Raw genomic sequence first — 19,486 nt, 5'->3', positions numbered from 1 at the left:
ACTATTTTGAAGAGACACCATGGGCCTATATATGTGTGTCTGACTTTAAAAAGCAAGAGAGAGTTACAAAGAGAACTTAATTGTCGAATTCTCTCTCAAACAACTATTGGCCAAACACTTGCAAATCTATTGCAAGATTTTGATTGTCTTTTGGATTGTGAGAATCTTGAACACAAGGGTTAGAGATCCCAAGGTGTGTTTAAAGTCTGTAAAGGATTTACAGAGATAGTGGAAAATCTCAAGTGGGTTACTTGAGGACTGAACGTATGCACGATAAGTGGTTGAACCAGTATAAATCGAGTTTGCAATTCTCTCTTCCCTTATCTTATTTATTTTATTGCAATCAATTTTGTCTTGCATGTTTAAAGAACATTATTAAGTTTATTGTTGCTTCTTTTTTTGCATTATGAGCCTATCATTTAAAAAGGGGGTTAAAATTTGTAAGACTTAATTCACCCCCTCTTAAGTTATTAAGGCCACTTGTTCAACAAGTGGTATCAGAGCTTGATTCTTGTATAAAGTTTAGAAACTTCAAGAATAATTATGGCCTCATCAAACTTTCTATTTCTTGAAGGAAACTCCATTAATTGGCCTCCTATATTTAATGGTGTGAGTTATCATTACTGGAAAACCCGTATGCAAATCTTCATAGAGGCTATTGATTTAAACATCTGGGAAACCATTGAAATTGGTCCCTACATCCCTATAATGGTAGTAGGAAATGAAACTATAGAAAACCCACAGAACAATGGGATGAAGAAAAAAGAAGAAGGGTACAATATAACTTAAAGGCCAAAAGCATAATTACCTCTACATTAGGCATGGATGAATACTTTAGAGTATCAAATTGTAAGAATGAAAAAGAGATGTGGGATATATTACAAGTAACCCATGAAGGAACAACTGATGTAAAGAGATATAGAATAAACACCCTAACTCACGAATATGAACCTTTTAGAATGAATCAAAATGAGACCATACAGGATATGCAAAAGAGATTCACACATATAGTAAATCATCTTGCATCATTAGGAAATATCAATGAGGATCTCATTAACAAAGTTCTAAGATGTTTAAGCAGAGAATGACAACCAAAGGTAACTACAATTGCAGAATCAAGAGATCTCACTAACATGTCTCTTGCAACTCTTTCTGGAAAACTTCAGGAACATGAAATGGAACTTATGAGACTAAATCAACATGAAGAAAATGACAAGAAAAAGAAAGGAATTGCACTTAAAGCCTCATCTTCAATTCAAGAAGAAAGTGACAAAGAGGACTTGAATGAAATAGAAGAAGATGATGATTTCAGTTTCTTCGTAAAGAGATTCAATAAATTCCTAAGAAACAAAGGAAATCAAAGAAGATCAAACTTCAAACCAAAGAAAAGCATCTTCTATTCCAAAGTTTTATGAATGTAATCAACCTAGACATCTGAGAGTTGATTGCCCTAGTTTCAAGAAAAGAATGGAAAAATCTGACAGGAAAACCCTCAATGATAAGAAAGCAAAGAAAGATTACATCACTTGAGAAGATAACAATATGGATTCATCCGGAGACTCAGAAAATGAAGTCGTGAATCTAAGTCTCATGGCCAAAAACTATGAAAGCGAAGAAGAGGATTCTTTGAAGAAAAGTTGGTACATTGATAGTGGATGCTCTAAACATATGACGGGAGATACATCAAAGTTCACTCATATTTCTCCCAAGAATAGTGTACATGTGACTTATGGCGACAACAACAAAGGTAGAATTCTTGGAGTTGGAAAAATAGGTACAAATCCATCTACCTCCATTGAAAATGTTCTACTTGTTGATGGTCTTAAGTATAGTCTACTAAGTGTTAGTCAATTATGTTATAAAGGCTTTCTAGTATCATTTGACTCTCATAATTGTGTTATTGAAAATAAACATGATAAAAATATAAAACATATAGGCTATAGAACTAATAATGTATACATGATAAATTTAGATAAAACATCAAATCATGCTTAATGTTTTCTTAGTAAAGATGATGATTCTTGATTAAGGCATAGAATAATTTCTCATATAAACATGGAGCATTTAAATAAACTAATTTCTAAGGATTTAGTAATTGGTTTACCAAAACTCAAATTTGAAAAAGATAGATTGTGTGATGCATGTCAAAAAGGAAAACAAGTAAGGGTTTTCTTCAAATCAAAGAATATTGTTTCTACAACTCAACCCTTACAACTTTTACATATGGATCTTTTTGGTCCCTTTAGAACTATGAGTTTTGGAGGAAATTACTATACTCTTGTTATAGTTGATGATTATTCAAGATTCACTTGGACATTATTTCTCACTCATAAGAGAGATGCTTTTCATGCTTTTAAGAAACTTGCTAAAATTATTCAAAATAAGAAAAATCTCAATATTGCATATATTAGGTGTGATCATGGAGTAGAATTTGAAAATAAGGATTTTGAATCATTTTGTGATCAAAATGGCATTGAACACAATTTTTTTGCACCTAGAACCCCTCAACAAAATGGAGTAGTTGAGAGAAAAAATAGATCTTTATAAGAAATAGCCAGAACTTTGCTTAGTGATACAAACCTTCCTAAATATTTATGGGATGAAGTTGTAAATACTGCATGCTACATAATGAATATAGCTTTAATTAGACTAATCTTGAAGAAAACTCCATATGAATTGTATAACGGAAGAAAACCGAACATTTCTCATCTTCATGTGTTTGGATGTAAGTGTTTTATGCTAAACAACGGGAAAGACAACTTAGGTAAGTTTGATGCAAAATATGATGAAGGTATATTCCTTGGCTATTCCTTGAATATTAAAGCTTTTAGATTTTATAACAAAAGAACTATGATTATTGAAGAATCTATCCATGATGCCTTTGATGAGACTAACCCTATAAGGCCAAGAAAAGAAACTCTTGATGATATTGCAAATTCTTTAGAAGACATGCATATTCATAAGGAAAAGCACAAAGGCAAAGGATATGGAAATGATGAAGACTTTCAAATTGACGAAACTAAAACAAGTACAAATCTTCTAAGAGAGTGGAGAACTTCAAGATATCATCCTCTTGTTAATATCATCGGTGACTTATCAAAAGGGAATTCTCTCAAGATATGCAAAATGAATTTGAAATGTCAATGATGGGTTTGGGATGGAAAATGCTAAACGCATGGTCACTCCTATGAGCACTGCTTGCTATCTGGATAAAGATGAAACTGGTCAGTCAATAGACATAAAGAAATACAGAGGTATGATTGGATCTCTTCTTTATTTATCTGCAAGTAGACCTGATATGATGTTTAGTATTTGTATGTGTGCAAGATATCAAGAAAATCCCAAAGAATCTCACCTTAGTGTAGTTAAAAGAATAATGAGATACTTATTAGGTACTATAAATCTAGGATTGTGGTATCCTAAGAATTCCTCTTATAACCTTGTAGGATACTTTGATTCTGATTTTTCCGGATGCAAAACTGATAGAAAGAGCACTAGTGGAACATGTCATTTTATTGGTTCCACTCTAGTATCATGGCATAGTAAAAAAACAAAATAGTGTTGCCTTTCCACTGTTGAGGCGAAATATATTTCTATTGGAAGTTGTTGTGCACAAATACTTTGGACGAAACAACAACTTTCTAACTATGGATTAATACTTGATCATATTCCCATTTAGTGTAATAACACAAGTACAATCAATCTATCTAAAAATCCTATTCTGCACTTTAAAACAAAACATATTGAAATAAGTCATCATTTCTTGAGAGATCATGTTCAAAAAGGGAATTGTGTACTAGAATTTGTTGACACAAAGAATCAGTTAACTGATATCTTTACAAAATCTCCCCCTAAAGAAACTTTCTTTGCTATTAGAATATAATTAGGACTCATAGACATAAATAACTTGGATTCATAGCCATTTTGATTGTTTATAATAAATTGTCTTTGATGGCTGTTACTCATGCTTGTTTATGATGATTATTTCCTTTGATTAAGAAAAATGATTGTGTTTGATAGTTATCTTTTATGGTTGATTATAATGATTGATTAATTTGTTGAGTGAAGTGCTTGTGTTTGCTAATGATTGTTTTTTATTGACTATTTTGATTGATTTTTATGATTATGTTTGATAGTTATGAAGATTGTTTATTTTTTATTATGATGTTTTGTTTGTTTATAATGACTATTTTTAATGGTTGTTTTGCTTGCTTATGATGATTGATTACTTTGAATGTTTATAACAATTGCATTTGATGGTTATTTTTCGTGATTGTTCATACTCATAAATGTTTTGATTGCTTAATTTTATATTGATTGTTTATAATCACATATTTGTCCTCATTTCTAGCTTATCTATCTTTAATTTTCTTGATATTTCAATCTTTCTGCATTGGGTTTATTTCGGATTTGGTTCTTTATATTTCTGTTTTGGACTTGCTGTTTATTTCTTCTTTGGTTGTTTTTCTATGAATGCTTTGGTCATTTATAAATACTGTTTTGGACCTGCTCTATTTGGTATGTTTAGCACTTGGTTGATTCCTCTGTGAATGATTGATTATTATGTGAATGAGTGTTTCAATTTTGGTGCTTTCTGTGACATCCTAGAATTTCTACCCGGAATTTTGTAAGTGTTACATTTAAATAATTATATATATATATATATATATATATATATTCTTGGTAGAAGTATGTACATTGGGGAAAAGATACGCGGGTTAGACTAATTAACAAAGAGTAACCCATAACCGGATGGTTATAGATTAATTAGTTTAAAAATTATTGTTTTGCGTGCAACTTAAAATTTAACAAAACCAACCTCTGAACCACGCTCAGGGTCTCATTCTGAGCGTTTTGATATATATATATATTGCCTACGTTCGAAAACAGGCCCTGACGGGTGCAGAGAAACACGAGGAACTGGAACCAGAGAGGCGACACGCAAACCGAGGCAAAAGGGCGACCTACCCTTCGGCGAAAGGGCGACGCGGGGCTTACGGGTGCGTCTTCCATGGGAGGAAAATGCGTGGAGTCGCCACCAACGTTTATTCGAGGAAAACGTCAGAAAAACTGGAAAAGGTGTGGTCTACGAACTTTAATCATGAAAGGTTTGGGAGTTTTTTTTACCCACGGGGAAGGTATTAGCACCCCACGCGTCCGTCACAAGGGACGATAGCCTTCAGTCAAGTGTGCAAATATGACTTCAAAATAATGTATTTTTTCCTTTTTTATATTTTTATGTCTTTTTATGCCTTTTTGTATTTTTTTTATCTTTTTGTGGGCCTTTTTGTATTTTTTATCTTTTTGTGGTCGACAAGGGTGTTTCCCTCGCTCCTACGTATCCTCAATTGCGATGAGGAAATCAGACCTACGTAGTTCTTTTAGAACTAAACGTTGGTTAAGTTGTTTTGATCTTTTTCCACAAGATCGATTTTAACCGCACAAAAGTCGTTTAAGGCATTGAACCATTAAATGATCTTTTGATTCTTTTGAAAGGAGAGAAAACGTTAAGGCGTTGGACCATTAACGACCTATTGGTTTTGAAAGGAGAAAAGCGTTAAGGCATTGGACCATTAACGATCTCTTGGTTTTTGAAAGGAGAGGAACGTTAAGGCGTTGGACCATTAACGATCTCTTGGGGTGGTCGACAAAAGCGGGGCTTTTGCTCCTACGTATCCTCAATTGCGATGAGGAAATCAGACCTACGTAGTTCTTGCAAAAGCGGTAAAGTTACATGTTGATTTTATGCTTTTGAACGGTCCATGTTAACCGATAAAAACAAAGAGGACTGTTTAAGGCGTTGGACCTTAAAACGGTTTTTAGTGATTTTTACGGACAAAGCTTGATTTGGGAATTGATTTTAGCCTTAGTTTCACTTTGGTTATTAGTCAATTCATTCAAGGAAACTTCCAAAGAAAATCGTCCGATTGATTTTTTGATTATTTTATTCAAAGATATTTTGATTATTTTATTATTATTTTTTCAAGATATTTTGATTATTTTATTATTATTTTGCCTTTTTTTTGTTTAACCGAGGTTACAGCATGAACGATCGGTTAGATTTTTCTTTAACAGCGATTAAACGAGATTACAACGTAAATGATCAGTTGAAATTCATTTTGTCATTTATTAGGCGAGATAACGGCTTAAATAAAGAGTTAAAGCAGGTTAAAATCGGAAGAAAAGAAAACCGAAAGTGAACGAAATAAAGATGAAAGTGAACGAAATAAAGATGAAAGCCAACGAAACAAGAAATGAATTGAAAGTCTCGGATTCAAAAACTTATCGGTTGAAGAACGAAGAACGGATGAAGAACGGTGAAGAACGGCGAAAAACCTTCATGGATTTGCTCACAGAAACGTCTTGGAAGTGTTACGGAAGCACCTCGGCTTGGATTTTCTTCACGGAAACAATTTTTTCACCCAAAACAGCTGGAATGCATAGCCAAGGGGGTTAGGGATCATTTGGAACAGCCTCCCTTCGCCTATTTATAAGAAAATGGGGGAGGAGGTTGCCGCCCAGCTCGCCCAGGCGAGCTAGGTTGCTTCCTCCTTAAGAAACCCAGCTTCCAAAATGTTCTAGAAGGCCCAAATTCGAAAATCTGAAAATTGTTATTTGCACCCCCTATTTTGATAAGTTCACCCCTCATTCGTAATTTACGGAAAAGTTACGGAAGTCTTATGGAAGCATATAGGACTTGATTTTATTCTTTTTTCTCTTCCCTTTCAGCAATATCAAGTGAAATATGCTTACCCAAGGTTTTTGGAAATTTTACGGAAGTCCTGGAAGCCATTTTTGTAACAAAACGGGGGAGGTGGTTGCCGCCCAGCTCGCCCAAGTGAGCTAGGTTGCTTCCACCTTAAGCATGGAAATGCCGAAAATCCTCTAGAAGGGCCCAGATTTGATAATTTCTATTTGCACTCCCCATTTTACTAAATACACCCTCTTTTGTGTTTTTTACTGATTTCTTTCCGAAACGTTGCGGAACTTTATGGATTATGCAACAATGCTCTTTTTGACTTCCGGAATGTTGCAGAACTTTACGAATTGCGCAACAATGCTTGTTTTGACTTCCGGAATGTTGCGAGTCTTTATGGATTTCACAACGATGGGTGTTAAACATTTTGAGGTGGTCAAGCGAAGGTCGCACGCCAACAAATAATGGTCGCTGGACGAAATTAGGGTATGACACTTTTCTTTAGAATATTCATTTTTTTTCTTTACTACTTGAGTTTGTAGCATTTGCTCCCTACTCAGTACATTATCATTAACATAATCTTTTTCCTTTTGTTATATATATTTTTTTGCATTACTCGCTTATCAATTTGGTTCTTATTTATTTTTTGCTATCTATTGTGGACTTGGAATACAATTGGTCTGTTTTGTGGTGCCACACAAACTAATATTTTGTATATTATTGATATATGGTTTGCTCACCATGTAATACCTTTGGTGGCACTAGTCGGTCAATTTCAGAATTCAAATGGGACATTAATGTATATGATTTTTTTTAAAAGCACATTCTAAGACGGTTTTTTTTGCAAAAACTGTCTTAGAATCGCCAAAATATTTTTTTTTTTAAATTCATTTTACTCTGAAAAACCGTCTTACAATGTCTACATTCTAAGACGGTACTGTCTTAGAATCCTCCATATATATATTTTTTTTAAAAATGCATTCTAAGATAGTTATCTAAAAGAATCGTCTTAGAAAATGTATCCTTCTAAAATAGTTTTTAACTAACAACCGTCTTAGAAATGTATCATTCTAAGATGATTTTTAGTTACGAACCGTTTTAGAATGATATATTTTTCTAAGATGGTTCTCTATGAAATCGTCATAGAAAGTGCGGACTTTCTATGACATTGGCTACAACGACGGTTAATAACCGACGTAGAATGCACAAATTAACAGACGTAGAAAGTATTTTTCATAGTAGTGAAATTTCAAATCTCCCCCATGAAAGAAACAAAATTGAATATATCATCCCATCCCAAATTGCAAGACACACCCACATGTTGATAATTCTATTAGTTTTAATTTCCTCCATTTATTTTTTAACTTTAATTAATTTTAGTTGGTAGATTTAAGATAGTTTCTTCTTTATTTTCGTCAATGCTAAGTCTCTAAAAAAGAGTCAACAATAGATAAAAACACACACTAAATAATGGGGTGCATGCAAGGGATGATTGAAGAAAAAGCAGTGAAAGGAATAAGAATATATATTAACCATAATTATTCTTAATTTAAAATTATATAATTATCGGACAAAGTGCTTTTGTTTTGACACAAGGTTGTAGGAAAACCACCAGTGCCCCCAAAAGAGAAAAACGATTTATTTGCAAGCAATCTTTTGCCTGTTGAGTATGAGAATGAGAATAAGTTATTGTCAAAGATCATCATGGAAGAAAAGTATTGTAATGAATTATGTGTGCCATGGGAAGAGACCCTTGTTATCCAACTCCTGGGCAAGAAAATTAGTTATCCTATCATGTTATCCAGATTAAAGTTGCTATGGAAATTGCATCAAGGGTATGACCTGAGAGATGTAGGACATGTATATTTCATGGTCAAGTTTGACTCCTTGGAGGATAGATGGAAAGTTATAGTTGAAGTAGATATACTCTTGTTTGGATCCGCTTCCCAAGTCTCAAAATGGTGTTCTCTAATGAGAGTTTTCTTCTAAGATTGGCATCTGTTCTAGACACTCCTATTACGGTAGATACAAACACCCTGAATGCAGAAAGAGGCAAATTTTCTAGGGTTTGCATGGAAGTTAATCTCAACAAACTGATGGTTGGGAAAGTCAATGTCAGGGATGAGTATGAAAGCCTACACTTGCTTTGTGGGCACTGTCTGAGCTATGGGCATCAAAGTTGGGATTGTTCCTTGAAACTGGCGCAGAAGCCTTCACCAAAATTGGTAGTGGTAGTGGATCAACCTGGGGAAAATATTGTAACTAATGCTGGATATAATTAGATGGAGATATCATTTTTTATTTTGAGAAACAATGATCCAAATGATAATAACAAGATTACGAATAATAATGGCAATAATGATTATACTGGGGACATCAATCTGCATGGACATTGGCTGATCGTTTGACGCAAAAAGAAAAGTATATATAAACCCCAATCAAAGGATAACTATGACAACCTTATCCAAGATTTAAAAAGGCAAGTACAAATGCATAATGTTATGGCTCCTCAAAAAGATAATTCAATGGCCTCCACATATGAACAAAATAAATGTGTTTATACCCAGGACCTCGAAAAGAAACTTCGTAGAAAAGATACCCAACCGCCTACTACAACTAGGTAGGTTACTTCTAATGAGGTAGTAAGGTTAGGCCATCATCTTCCAAAAAGAATGATGGCTTATCCGTTTCTATTACTCATAGGAAGGGCTCATTAACTCCCAAGGTAAATTCTAGTCCTAAGCTTGATACCAGGATGAAGAAGATGGAAATAGACCAAAGAAGGTGACTAATATTGGTTGGAAGAACGTGTTTCAACCACCAATGGTGAATGATCCTATGAAGGTTCCAAGATGATGGAAGACAACCTAGACTTTGATCCTCGACCTACTTAATTAGGTTGTTGGGATTTCTTTATGACTTTCTTATCGATAATACAAACTTTAATTACTATCATGTCATAGAGTGAAATAGGAGCCATTAGCAAAAATGGCCAATGATATGCCACTAGTTTGGTTCAGAAAAACCATCCTAAAGTTATTTGTCTTTATGAAACCTATTGTAGATTTGAGAAAGCTCATGTTTTTTTTGGCAAAAGCTTAGACATGAGGCTTGTATTATTTAGGAGGCAAACAAACACAAAGGCGGGATTTGGGTTGTGTGTGAGATTAACAGGGATTATGGGATCAATATGGTGACTCTCATATCCAAGCAATTACTTTCTACATTTTGAGGAAGAAAATTTATTGGACATGCTAGACCATTTATGCGAGCCCTATGCCTACCTTTGGAGACCAACTTTGGAGTCATCTTTTGTATCTTGGCAACATGATTTCTAATCCTTGAATGATGCTAGGTTGAGATCTTGGGTCCTTCGAAGGTATGCGGAGGAAATTTTAATGCATTGTGAGCTAATGCATTTTGGGATGTGTTCAACACTTGTAACATGCAAGAAGTCGAGGCCGAGGGAAATAAGTTCACGTGCTTTTGAAAAGAACTTGGAGGTTGCACTATAGCAAAAAAATTGATCATGTAGTTGTTGGTATTTCTTGGCGGCTTATGTTCACAAACACTCATGCCACAAATCTTAGTCGAGTTCATTTTGACCACTCTCCCATCTTACTTCATCTTGGGGAGCATGGTGTTTCTAGATAGGGTCATCCTTAGAGATTTATGGCGGCGAGGACTTGACATGCCAATTTTCCTTGGTGACTAAAGAGGTTTGGTTGTCTCAACCTAGCTTGTTCATGCACAAGCTTCAAGAGGTAAGAGAGAAGTCAAGAATATTTAGTCAATATATTTTTGGTAATTTTTTTCATAAGAAGTGAAGATTGGAGGCTAGGCTTAGTGGGGTTTAGAAGGAGCTGGATTGCTAGCCTTCATTTGGTATATTAGCCTTAGAAGTAAAAATCCAGAATGAGCTTAGAGAAGTTTGGATAAAATTGATTGGTCGTAATACTAGTTTCTTCGATGCACAAACTATTTCTAGAACAAGGTGGAACACCATTCACTGTATTTTGTTAGCGGCTGGGAACTACTTTGAAGATCCCGAGATTCTAAAATAGGAAGTTGTTCTTTATTTAAGCAACGTTTTTGTTTACCTGCTAGTGATTATCTAGTTGATATCCCTATTAGAAATTTTCCTTAGATTGGTGATGAGGCTGGAAATGATTTTTTTGTTGTTACTAAAGAGGAGATCAGGAAGGTAGTGATTGTTGGACCTTGTGGCCTCAATAACTTACAAGGGGTGAATTACTTTTCCACTAACAAGCTTTTAACCCCCTTCTAAAAGAGATAGGCTCAGAATGCAGAAGAAGCAGCAATCAATTTAATAATGTTCTTTAAACATGCAAGACACAATTGATTGCAACATAATAAATAAGATAAGGGAAGAGAGAATGCAAACACAGTTTTATACTGGTTCGGAATATTTTGTGCCTACGTCCAGTACTCAAGCAACCCACTTGAGATTTTCCACTCCTTTTGTAAAAACCCTTTACAAAGTCTGAACCACACAGGGATAACCCTTCCCTTGTGTTCAACATTCCTTACAACTTAAGAGACCCTCGGTCCCTTAAACAATCTCTTTGAATGAGAAGAAAGAAAGAAGAATTCTCTCTTGAAGAGAAAGATATTACAATTGATGTCCATGGATGAACTCTTTATGGATTTGCAGGTGTTTGCCCAAGAGTTTCTTTTGAGAGAGCATTTGAAAATGAAGTTCTCTTGGAATCTCTATCATTTTCTTTTGAGAGGATAAGACATTCTGGACCAGGAAAACTCTCTTCCAATTTCGTCCCAAGTCACACATATATATAGGCCTTTGATGGCAATTCAAAATCCAAATGATAAGATGTGACTGTTGGCAATATTCCTTGAAAATCCTCTCTGGTAATCGATTACAGCATTAGTGTAATCGATTACACAGTTATTTTTCTTGAACAGTTGTGACTCTTTATTTAAAATTTGAATTCCCAACTTTCAGAGTATCTGGTAATTGATTACATTTGATGTGTAATCGATTACACACTTTCAAACCATTGGTAATCGATTACATGTATTGGTAATCGATTACATGTGCCTTGGATGACTTGAAACCTTTCGTTTTGAGGCAAGGCTTGATCTTGAAGAAATCTTGAATTAAGGCTTTATTTGTTGAAACAATCTTGTAGTAATCTTGAAGCAAATGAGCCTTGTTTGATTCTTCTTTTGACATCATCAAAATCGTGTATACATACATTCACATTCTCCCCCTTTTTGATGATGACAAACATGTGATTTCTTCTCGACACCATCAAAGCTTGCATGATTTACATTCTCCCCCTTTTTGATGATGACAACCACCTGTAGGTTAGGAGCAACAACAACAAGAAAATATCCATTTGTATATAGTTTTACTCCCCCTTTGATTTGCAATGTTTGCTTATATGAGATATTTGAAGATTTCATATATAAAAAGCTGTCTCATAAAGATTTCATATATCTTTTATCTATCTCTCCCCCTTTGTCAACGTGAAAAACAAATCATGAATAGAGAGGAGAAAAAATGTTACCACTTGTTGCAATGTATGAGAATCAAGTGATACCAAAAGGCATTAAAACAATCATTCAATATTAATCAAGAAAAAAAAAGTACAATAACACATCAATCAAAAACACAATCAATCAAATACACAATAAAAAACAATCAACAAAACACAATAAAAAACAATTATCAAAGACAATTAATCAAATATAAAATATAATCAATCAATCAAAGTAACAAACATTGAACATCAATCAAGCAAAAACAAACACATCAATAATAAAAAAATCAATCAATCATCAAGGACAATCTAAACTCAAGTAGAAAACAAGCATCAAAAGTAATCAATCAAAGACAAGTGACCTGTTGGTATCATTTGATATTACTTGTTGGGCTTGTTAATCAAGTGGCCTTTGCTTGTTGTCTACATAAATCACATATTCGCTATCTTGAGATTCACTTTACTTGGGGAGAATGTGGCATTTGTTTGTTGTCTTCATAAATCACATATCGACTTATCTTGGGGAGAAATATGAATAAACTTTGATGCATGCCATGTGTTTGAAGAAATTGCTATCAATGTATCGACTTTGCTCTTCTCCGTTTTCATAGTCTTTCATCATGATGCCTAGACTTATGATTTTATTCTCTGAATCACTTGAAGAATTTATGGCATTATCTTCCCAAGTGATGTATCCTTTCTTTTCTTTCTTTTCTTTGAAATTCCTCTTGTCAGATTTTTCATTCTTCTTTTGAAGACAAGACAATTGAATCTCATGTGCCCAAATTGATCGCATTCAGCATTTTGGGGCTAAGGAGGAATCTTCTTCTTTCTTCTTTCATCATCATCTTCTTTCTTCTCTAGTTTTTTTTTATGTAGTTGCATTTCTCTCTACCATTGTGGGAATAAAGGAATCAAATTCAATGGCTTCCCATATCTTTAAATCTATGGCTTCATTAAAGATCTGCATTCGGGTTTTCCAATAAAGATTTTTAAACTTGAAAGGCCTATTAATAGATTTTCCCTCAGGAAATAAAAAGTTGGATGAGGCCATATCTATTCTTGAAGTTTTTAAACTTTAGACAAGAACCTGGCTCTGATACCACTTGTTGGACCTTGTGGCCTCAATAACTTACAAGGGGTGAATTAATTTTCTACTAACAAGCTTTTAACCCCCTTCTAAAAGAGATAGGCTCAAAATGCAGAAGAAGCAACAAGCAATTTAATAATGTTCTTTAAACATGCAAGACACAATTGATTGCAACATAATAAATAAGATAAGGGAAGAGAGAATGCAAACACAGTTTCATACTGGTTCGGAAAACTCCATGCCTACGTCCAGTACTCAAGCAATCCACTTGAGATTTTCCACTCCCTTTGTAAAAACCCTTTACAAAGTCTGAACCACACAGGGACAACCTTTCCCTTGTGTTCAACATTCCTTACAACTTAAGAGACCCTCGGTCCCTTAAACAATCTCTTTGAATGAGAAGAAAGAAAGAAGTATTCTCTCTTGAAGAGAAGGATATTACAATTGATGTCCATTGATGAACTCTTTATGGATTTGCAGGTGTTTGCCCTAGAGTTTCTTTTGAGAGAGCATTTGACAATGAAGTTCTCTTGGAATCTCTCTCATTTTCTTTTGAGCGGATAAGACATTTTGGACCAGCAAAACTCTCTTCCAATTTCGCCCCAAGTCACACATATATATAGGCCTTTGATGGCCATTCAAAATCCAAATGATAAGATGTGACTGTTGGCGATATTCCTTGAAAATTCTCTCTGGTAATCGATTACAGTATTAATGTAATTGATTACACAGTTATTTTTCTTGAACAGTTGTGACTCTTCATTTAAAATTTGAATTCCCAACATTCAGAGTCTCTGGTAATCGATTACATATGATGTGTAATAAATTACACACCTTCAAACCATTGGTAATCGATTACATGTGCCTTGGATGACTTGAAACCTTTCGTTTTGAGGCAAGGCTTGATCTTGAAGAAATCTTGAATCAAGGCTTTGTTTGTTGAAACAATCTTGTATTAATCTTGAAGCAAATGAGCCTTGTTTGATTCTTCTTTTGACATCATCAAAATCATGTATACATACATTCATAGTGATGGGTATGAAATCCTACAAAGCTCCTAGCCTTGGTGGATCTCAACCTCTTTTCTTCAAAAGGTACTAGGATTTGGTGCGAGAGAGTGTTTGGAAACTCGTTCATGATGCTTTCAGATTGTGGAGATCTTTATTGTTCTTATTCCAAAGGTTGATCATCCTAGAAGTTTTAGAGAATTCAGGCCCATTAGCCTTTGTAATGTGATTTATAAGCTCATTACCAAGGTTATTGTCTAGAGATTGCCCCCTTACATGGAGGATATTATCAACCCTCTTTAGGGTAGCTTTGTGTCTAGCAAGGGTATTACAGACAATGCTATCATTGCCTAGGAAGTAGGTCCAATATATGTATAAATCCAAAGCCAAGAAAGTTATGGTTACTTTTAAAGTAGATCATGAAAAAGCTTATGAGAGGGTGTGTAGGGATTTCCTAGAAAAGGTTCTTAATGAGTTTGGCTTATCTCCTATGACTATCTCTCTTATTATGTGGTGTGTGAGATCATCATCATTATTGCTTATTTGGAATGGATCTAGAACCGATAGTTTTGCTCTAACTCATGGCTTAAGGCAAGGATACTTGTTTTCTCCTTAACTGCTTGTCATGTGTATGGAAAAGCTATCTTTATACATTCATCAATTAGTGGAAGATGGCATTTTGTACTCTTAGTATCATGAAAGGAGGTCCAGACTTATATCACCTTCTTTTTGCTGATGATGTCCTTCTTTTCTGCCAGGAAAAGGAGTCTCAAGTGCAGCTAGTCAATAAGGTCCTTGATGATTTTTGTGGGAATCTAATTTAAAGGTAAATATCCCTAAGTCTAAGTTTATGTGTTCTTCTGAGGTAACTCCTAAAATGAAACAAAGACTTCAGAAAATAACTTAGCCAAGTACTTAGGCTTTCCTTTGATCAAAGAAAGAGTCACACATAATATGTTCCATGAAATTGTGGAGGAGATTCATCACAGGTTAGCAAGTCAGAAGGGGGGTCTCCTTAATAGGGCAAGACGACTTTGTTTGGTGAAATCTGTACTGACATTTTTGCTAGTCTATATCATGCAAGACTTCTTTCTATCAAATGTCATTTGTGAGATCGTTTGGCCAAAAAATTTATTTGGTCAGCTAACAACGATCAAAGAGGTTGGAACCTAGTTAATTGGGAGAAAGTCACAGGACCTAAGAATGATAGAGGGCTAGGGGTTCGTGTAACGAGATTGGCCAATATCTCTCTCCTTGGAAAATTGGTCTGGAGTCTAGTTTGTAAGAAGGACATTATTTGGGTTAATATCCTCTCCCACATATATATTACGAATAATACTTTCTTAAGTATAAAAGACAAACATGGTGATTTTTTTGTGTGGCAAAGAATCATTAAAGCTAAAAATGAGTTATCTAATGGCTTTACTTTTCTTTATGGGATGGTGAAACCTCTTTATGGTATGGTGATTGGAACCATTATAGGCATCTCTATAATATGGTGTCATGCATCCACATAGTTGACACACATATTTGTTTGCAAGATATTGTTTTAAATGGGGCAATGAATCTTGGATATCTATATACTACATTGACTCAGTATTGCCAGTCTATTTTCTCTCGCTAGTCATAAGCCTCTAGTGGGATTTACTCCCCAGTGATGACATATGCTTGGCTGTCTTCATGTGATGATAGTTTGTTTGTGAATAATGGTGGGTCTTTCAAATGGCCATGGAAGTTGCACATTCCAAAGAAGGTGCACGTTCTGTTGTGGTTGATCCTTCAAAGTGCCCTCCCCACGAACTCCTTGAGTTATCATAGATATCTTAATTCATCTTCTAATTGTGGGGCTTGTTCAAGAATTGAAGATACTATGCACTATCTTTGGGATTGTCCTCGTGCTAAGGAAGTCTGATTATCCCTGGGCTTTACGTCCAAATCGGGATTTCTTTCTTGTCAACCATTGACGTGGTTGAAGAACATGCTGGCATTGAATAAGGGGATTTTGATTTTTGTGGTCATTTGGTGGATTTGGTGTTGGAGACATAATAGGATTTTTGGAGAGGACCATTAGAGTATTCAACAAGTCCTTAGGAAGATTTCTTTCATGCATGATGATATTGTTACATACCTTCTGGATAGTAACATAACAACTCAAACCCCTTTCATCATCCCAAAATGGGTCCCTCCTGTTGTTGGTGTTACTAAGCTTAACATAGATAGGAGTTGTATATACCCATCTAATAATATTGGCTCAGTTGGAGTCTTGAGAAATCATACAAGATGGATTTTTGGTTTTGCATCCTTTGATGGTGTTAGAGACCCTAAGAAAGTAGAGTTGCTAGAAATTTTCCATGGTCTTAGAGTGGCCCGAGATTGTGACCTTCGTGTGATATCCTACAAAGTTGATAGTTCCAATGTCCATGGCATCCTTGCGGTAGGAACTTGTCATCCTTTTCATGTTCATGCTAGTACTGTTAGCAAGATTCTAGATATGCTCCACTGTGATTGGGAGATTTCATTTTCTCTTGTTGATAGGGAAGCAAACAAGGTTGCTCATTTTCTTGTTTCTGTTAGGGTACACTGTTAGAGATAGAGGGAGCAATATGAGCAACATGAAGACTAAATCTTGAAGCTTGGAGAAAAACTTGAAGATGTTTTGTCTTTTACATGCCCAACTCCCACTACTAAAATTTATTGATTTAACATCACAAGGTTAACATTGGTTTTTGACAAAACCAATGTTAACAAAAACACAGTGGCATTGTCATAAATATCATGATGTTATTATCATCGGTTTTTATAAAATTGATGTTAACAATCTCATGTTAGCATCGGCTTTACCAAAAACCGATGTTAACATTAGTTAATTAACATCGGTTTCTAAAAAACCGATGTTAAGTGAAGGTAGTTAACATCGGTTTTTGAAAAACTAATGTTAACATGAGATTGTTAACATCATTTTTTTAAAAAAATTGATGTTATATTTTTACTTAAATTAAAAACCCCAAACCCTGCTTTTCTCCCCGCACTCATCGAAAACCTTTTTCTCTCCTCGTAACTTTCTCTTCCCCGTGCTCATTACCTCGTGACCACTAACAACTATCATCGTTGTGTCTGCCATCGCCATCATTGTTTGTGGCACAACGCAACCCTGAGAAATTTGCATCTAAGGTAATGATAAGAGATGATAATGGTTAGATAGCATTTTCAATATCGTATCTTCACTGCTATTAATATTTCCAGTGGGTTCATGAGTTCGTTGTTTCATAGGTTTTAGAGGCACTCTTGGCTCCTGGTTCGTGAAGATAAAACTTGTTCGTAAGGAGGGTAATGCTGTGAACATAAAACTTGTCCAGTGGGTTTGTGAGTTTGTTGCTCCATTGGACACTTTTGATTTTGTAAGTTTTCAATCTTTTTCTCTTCAAATTATAACTTGGTGTACCATTTTTGTTCATTGGTTATTTTTTTGAATTCTTTGTATTGGGCAAAGCTTCCCGTATGGATTGCAATAATAAGAAATAGCAATGCTGATAAGATGAATGTCATAGGGATTGCTAGTAATAGGAATATAAATATAATGACTACAAAAAAGGTGAAAGCTAAAGCATAACAAGATGCCTTCAGAATCCAAAATGGAAAAATTAAGAAGTTCAATAATTCTAGGAAGTGTCTCTTGTAAAAGATGGCAGGTTCTACATCCAAGTTGACTTCTTTCCTTTTGAGTACTGTATATCATATTCCTTCAATAGTCTTTCACTCAATCTATAGTCTTCCAAGCACAAGGTGTCCACTTCATGAGTCAAGTAATTTATTGATCTTTCCCAGAGATACCTGTAACAATTGAAACAATGTAAGATTGTAACTCCCAAAGATACCAATAGTAATTAAAGGAAGAGAAGAAACTAGTGGCCTACTAATTTCCTAACTTTCCCAAAGATAGCAACACCTAGTTGTAATTTTAAACTATTAACACCAAATGGAAAGCATTGTATATTCCTTCAGCTTCAGATGCATTTGAGTCTATTGTCCTGGATACGGTACCATGATCAATAAATGTTTGAAGGGCTTGGTCTGGCATGGTTGATAGATGGAAAGTAACAAGGTATTGCTATGATAAGATACATCAAAGGAAATTGTGGTTTTTAAGTTTCTTTAACACAAATAAGGCCAAACAACAAACAAGTCCATTAAGCTAATCTTAATATTTTTTTAGATTAACTCAAACCTAATCATTAAAAATTAGCAAAGTGAAAAAATGATGGCTTACAGTGTCAGGTCCAATAAGAGAAGCAACATATAAGGTGTCAGAATAGGCAGGGTTCTTTACATTGGTTGAGACCGAGAGGAGCCTTTGGTTCTTGGTCCCCTTTTTAACTAGAACTTCCCACCTTGGACTATAAAATTTCCTTTGGTAGAGCTGGTAAGCCAATGCTGCTTGGGCTACTGCTACCTATAAAATTCAATAAGCAATCCAATGAGCATATTTGACATTTGAAAGTGTAATAAATCCAAAGGCTAGAATAGAAATTTGTTTGGAAAACAATAAACAATTACTTTCCCACGTAGATTAAGAGCCTCTGAGGGTGCCAATTTTCTCAAGGGCCTTGTCAATAAGAGTGTCCACTCTGCTGACGAAGAAAGAGGCAACACTTGTAACTCTAGAAAGGTCATTTAACCCAAATACCTCAAGACCATCGAAGTATGCATCTATTACAGCTTCATATAAAAGGACATTGGTTATTCTTTCTCTCTAAAATTTGGGTGAAAGACATTGGTGAAAATCAAAGGACAATTCTAATTCTTAACCTATAAGAATAGTACTTTTATCCTCTCACACTTTAATATTTGCTCTAATTTTGTCTAACAATTCTTAATTAGAGATTATCTAAATTTATTGTTTGGAGATTGCTACTATGTATGCAAAACCTGGAAGTCTTTTTCTCTACTTGATGTAAATGTTTTGAAACAAAATTGATAATAGAAGTGCTATGGTGTTGTGCTCCTTTTAGAGGGAAATTAAGTTGGCATAACGGTGAGGTTGCTCGATGGTCATTGGTTCAATTCCTAGAAACAACATCCCTAATTTTAAGGGTAAGGATGTGAAATATACCCTCCCCATAATCCATTAGGTGGGAGGCTCATTCACCAGAGTTGATGCAAGCTCCAT

The 19,486-nt window shown here is 34.8% G+C and overlaps 1 protein-coding gene and 1 pseudogene across 1 annotated transcript; one reads left to right on the top strand and one right to left on the bottom strand.

Moving 5' to 3' along the window:
- The first annotated feature begins 16,423 nt into the window (after positions 1–16,423).
- Positions 16,424–17,929, top strand: LOC114397081. Its single transcript, XM_028359205.1, has 3 exons — positions 16,424–16,901; positions 17,590–17,717; positions 17,810–17,929. The coding sequence occupies exons 1-3, from the start codon at positions 16,424–16,426 to the stop codon at positions 17,927–17,929; spliced, it is 726 nt and encodes a 241-aa protein (XP_028215006.1).
- Positions 17,930–18,011: 82 nt separating this feature from the next.
- On the bottom strand, positions 18,012–19,486 carry LOC114397080 (annotated as a pseudogene).

This window comes from Glycine soja, chromosome 18 (genome assembly GCF_004193775.1).
Source record: "Glycine soja cultivar W05 chromosome 18, ASM419377v2, whole genome shotgun sequence".
NCBI lineage: Eukaryota > Viridiplantae > Streptophyta > Magnoliopsida > Fabales > Fabaceae > Glycine > Glycine soja.
The sequence above is the reverse complement of the archived record's forward strand: the minus strand, read 5'-3'. Positions and strand labels throughout refer to the sequence as shown.

Coding starts and splice junctions, on each gene's coding strand:
- LOC114397081 (XM_028359205.1), top strand. CDS start 16,424: ATGCATGATGATATTGTTACATACCTTCTGGATAGTAACATAACAACT. Junction 16,902..17,589: donor TGTTTCTGTTAGGGTACACT/GTTAGAGATAGA, acceptor GTTGTTTCATAG/GTTTTAGAGGCACTCTTGGC. Junction 17,718..17,809: donor CATTGGACACTTTTGATTTT/GTAAGTTTTCAA, acceptor TATTGGGCAAAG/CTTCCCGTATGGATTGCAAT.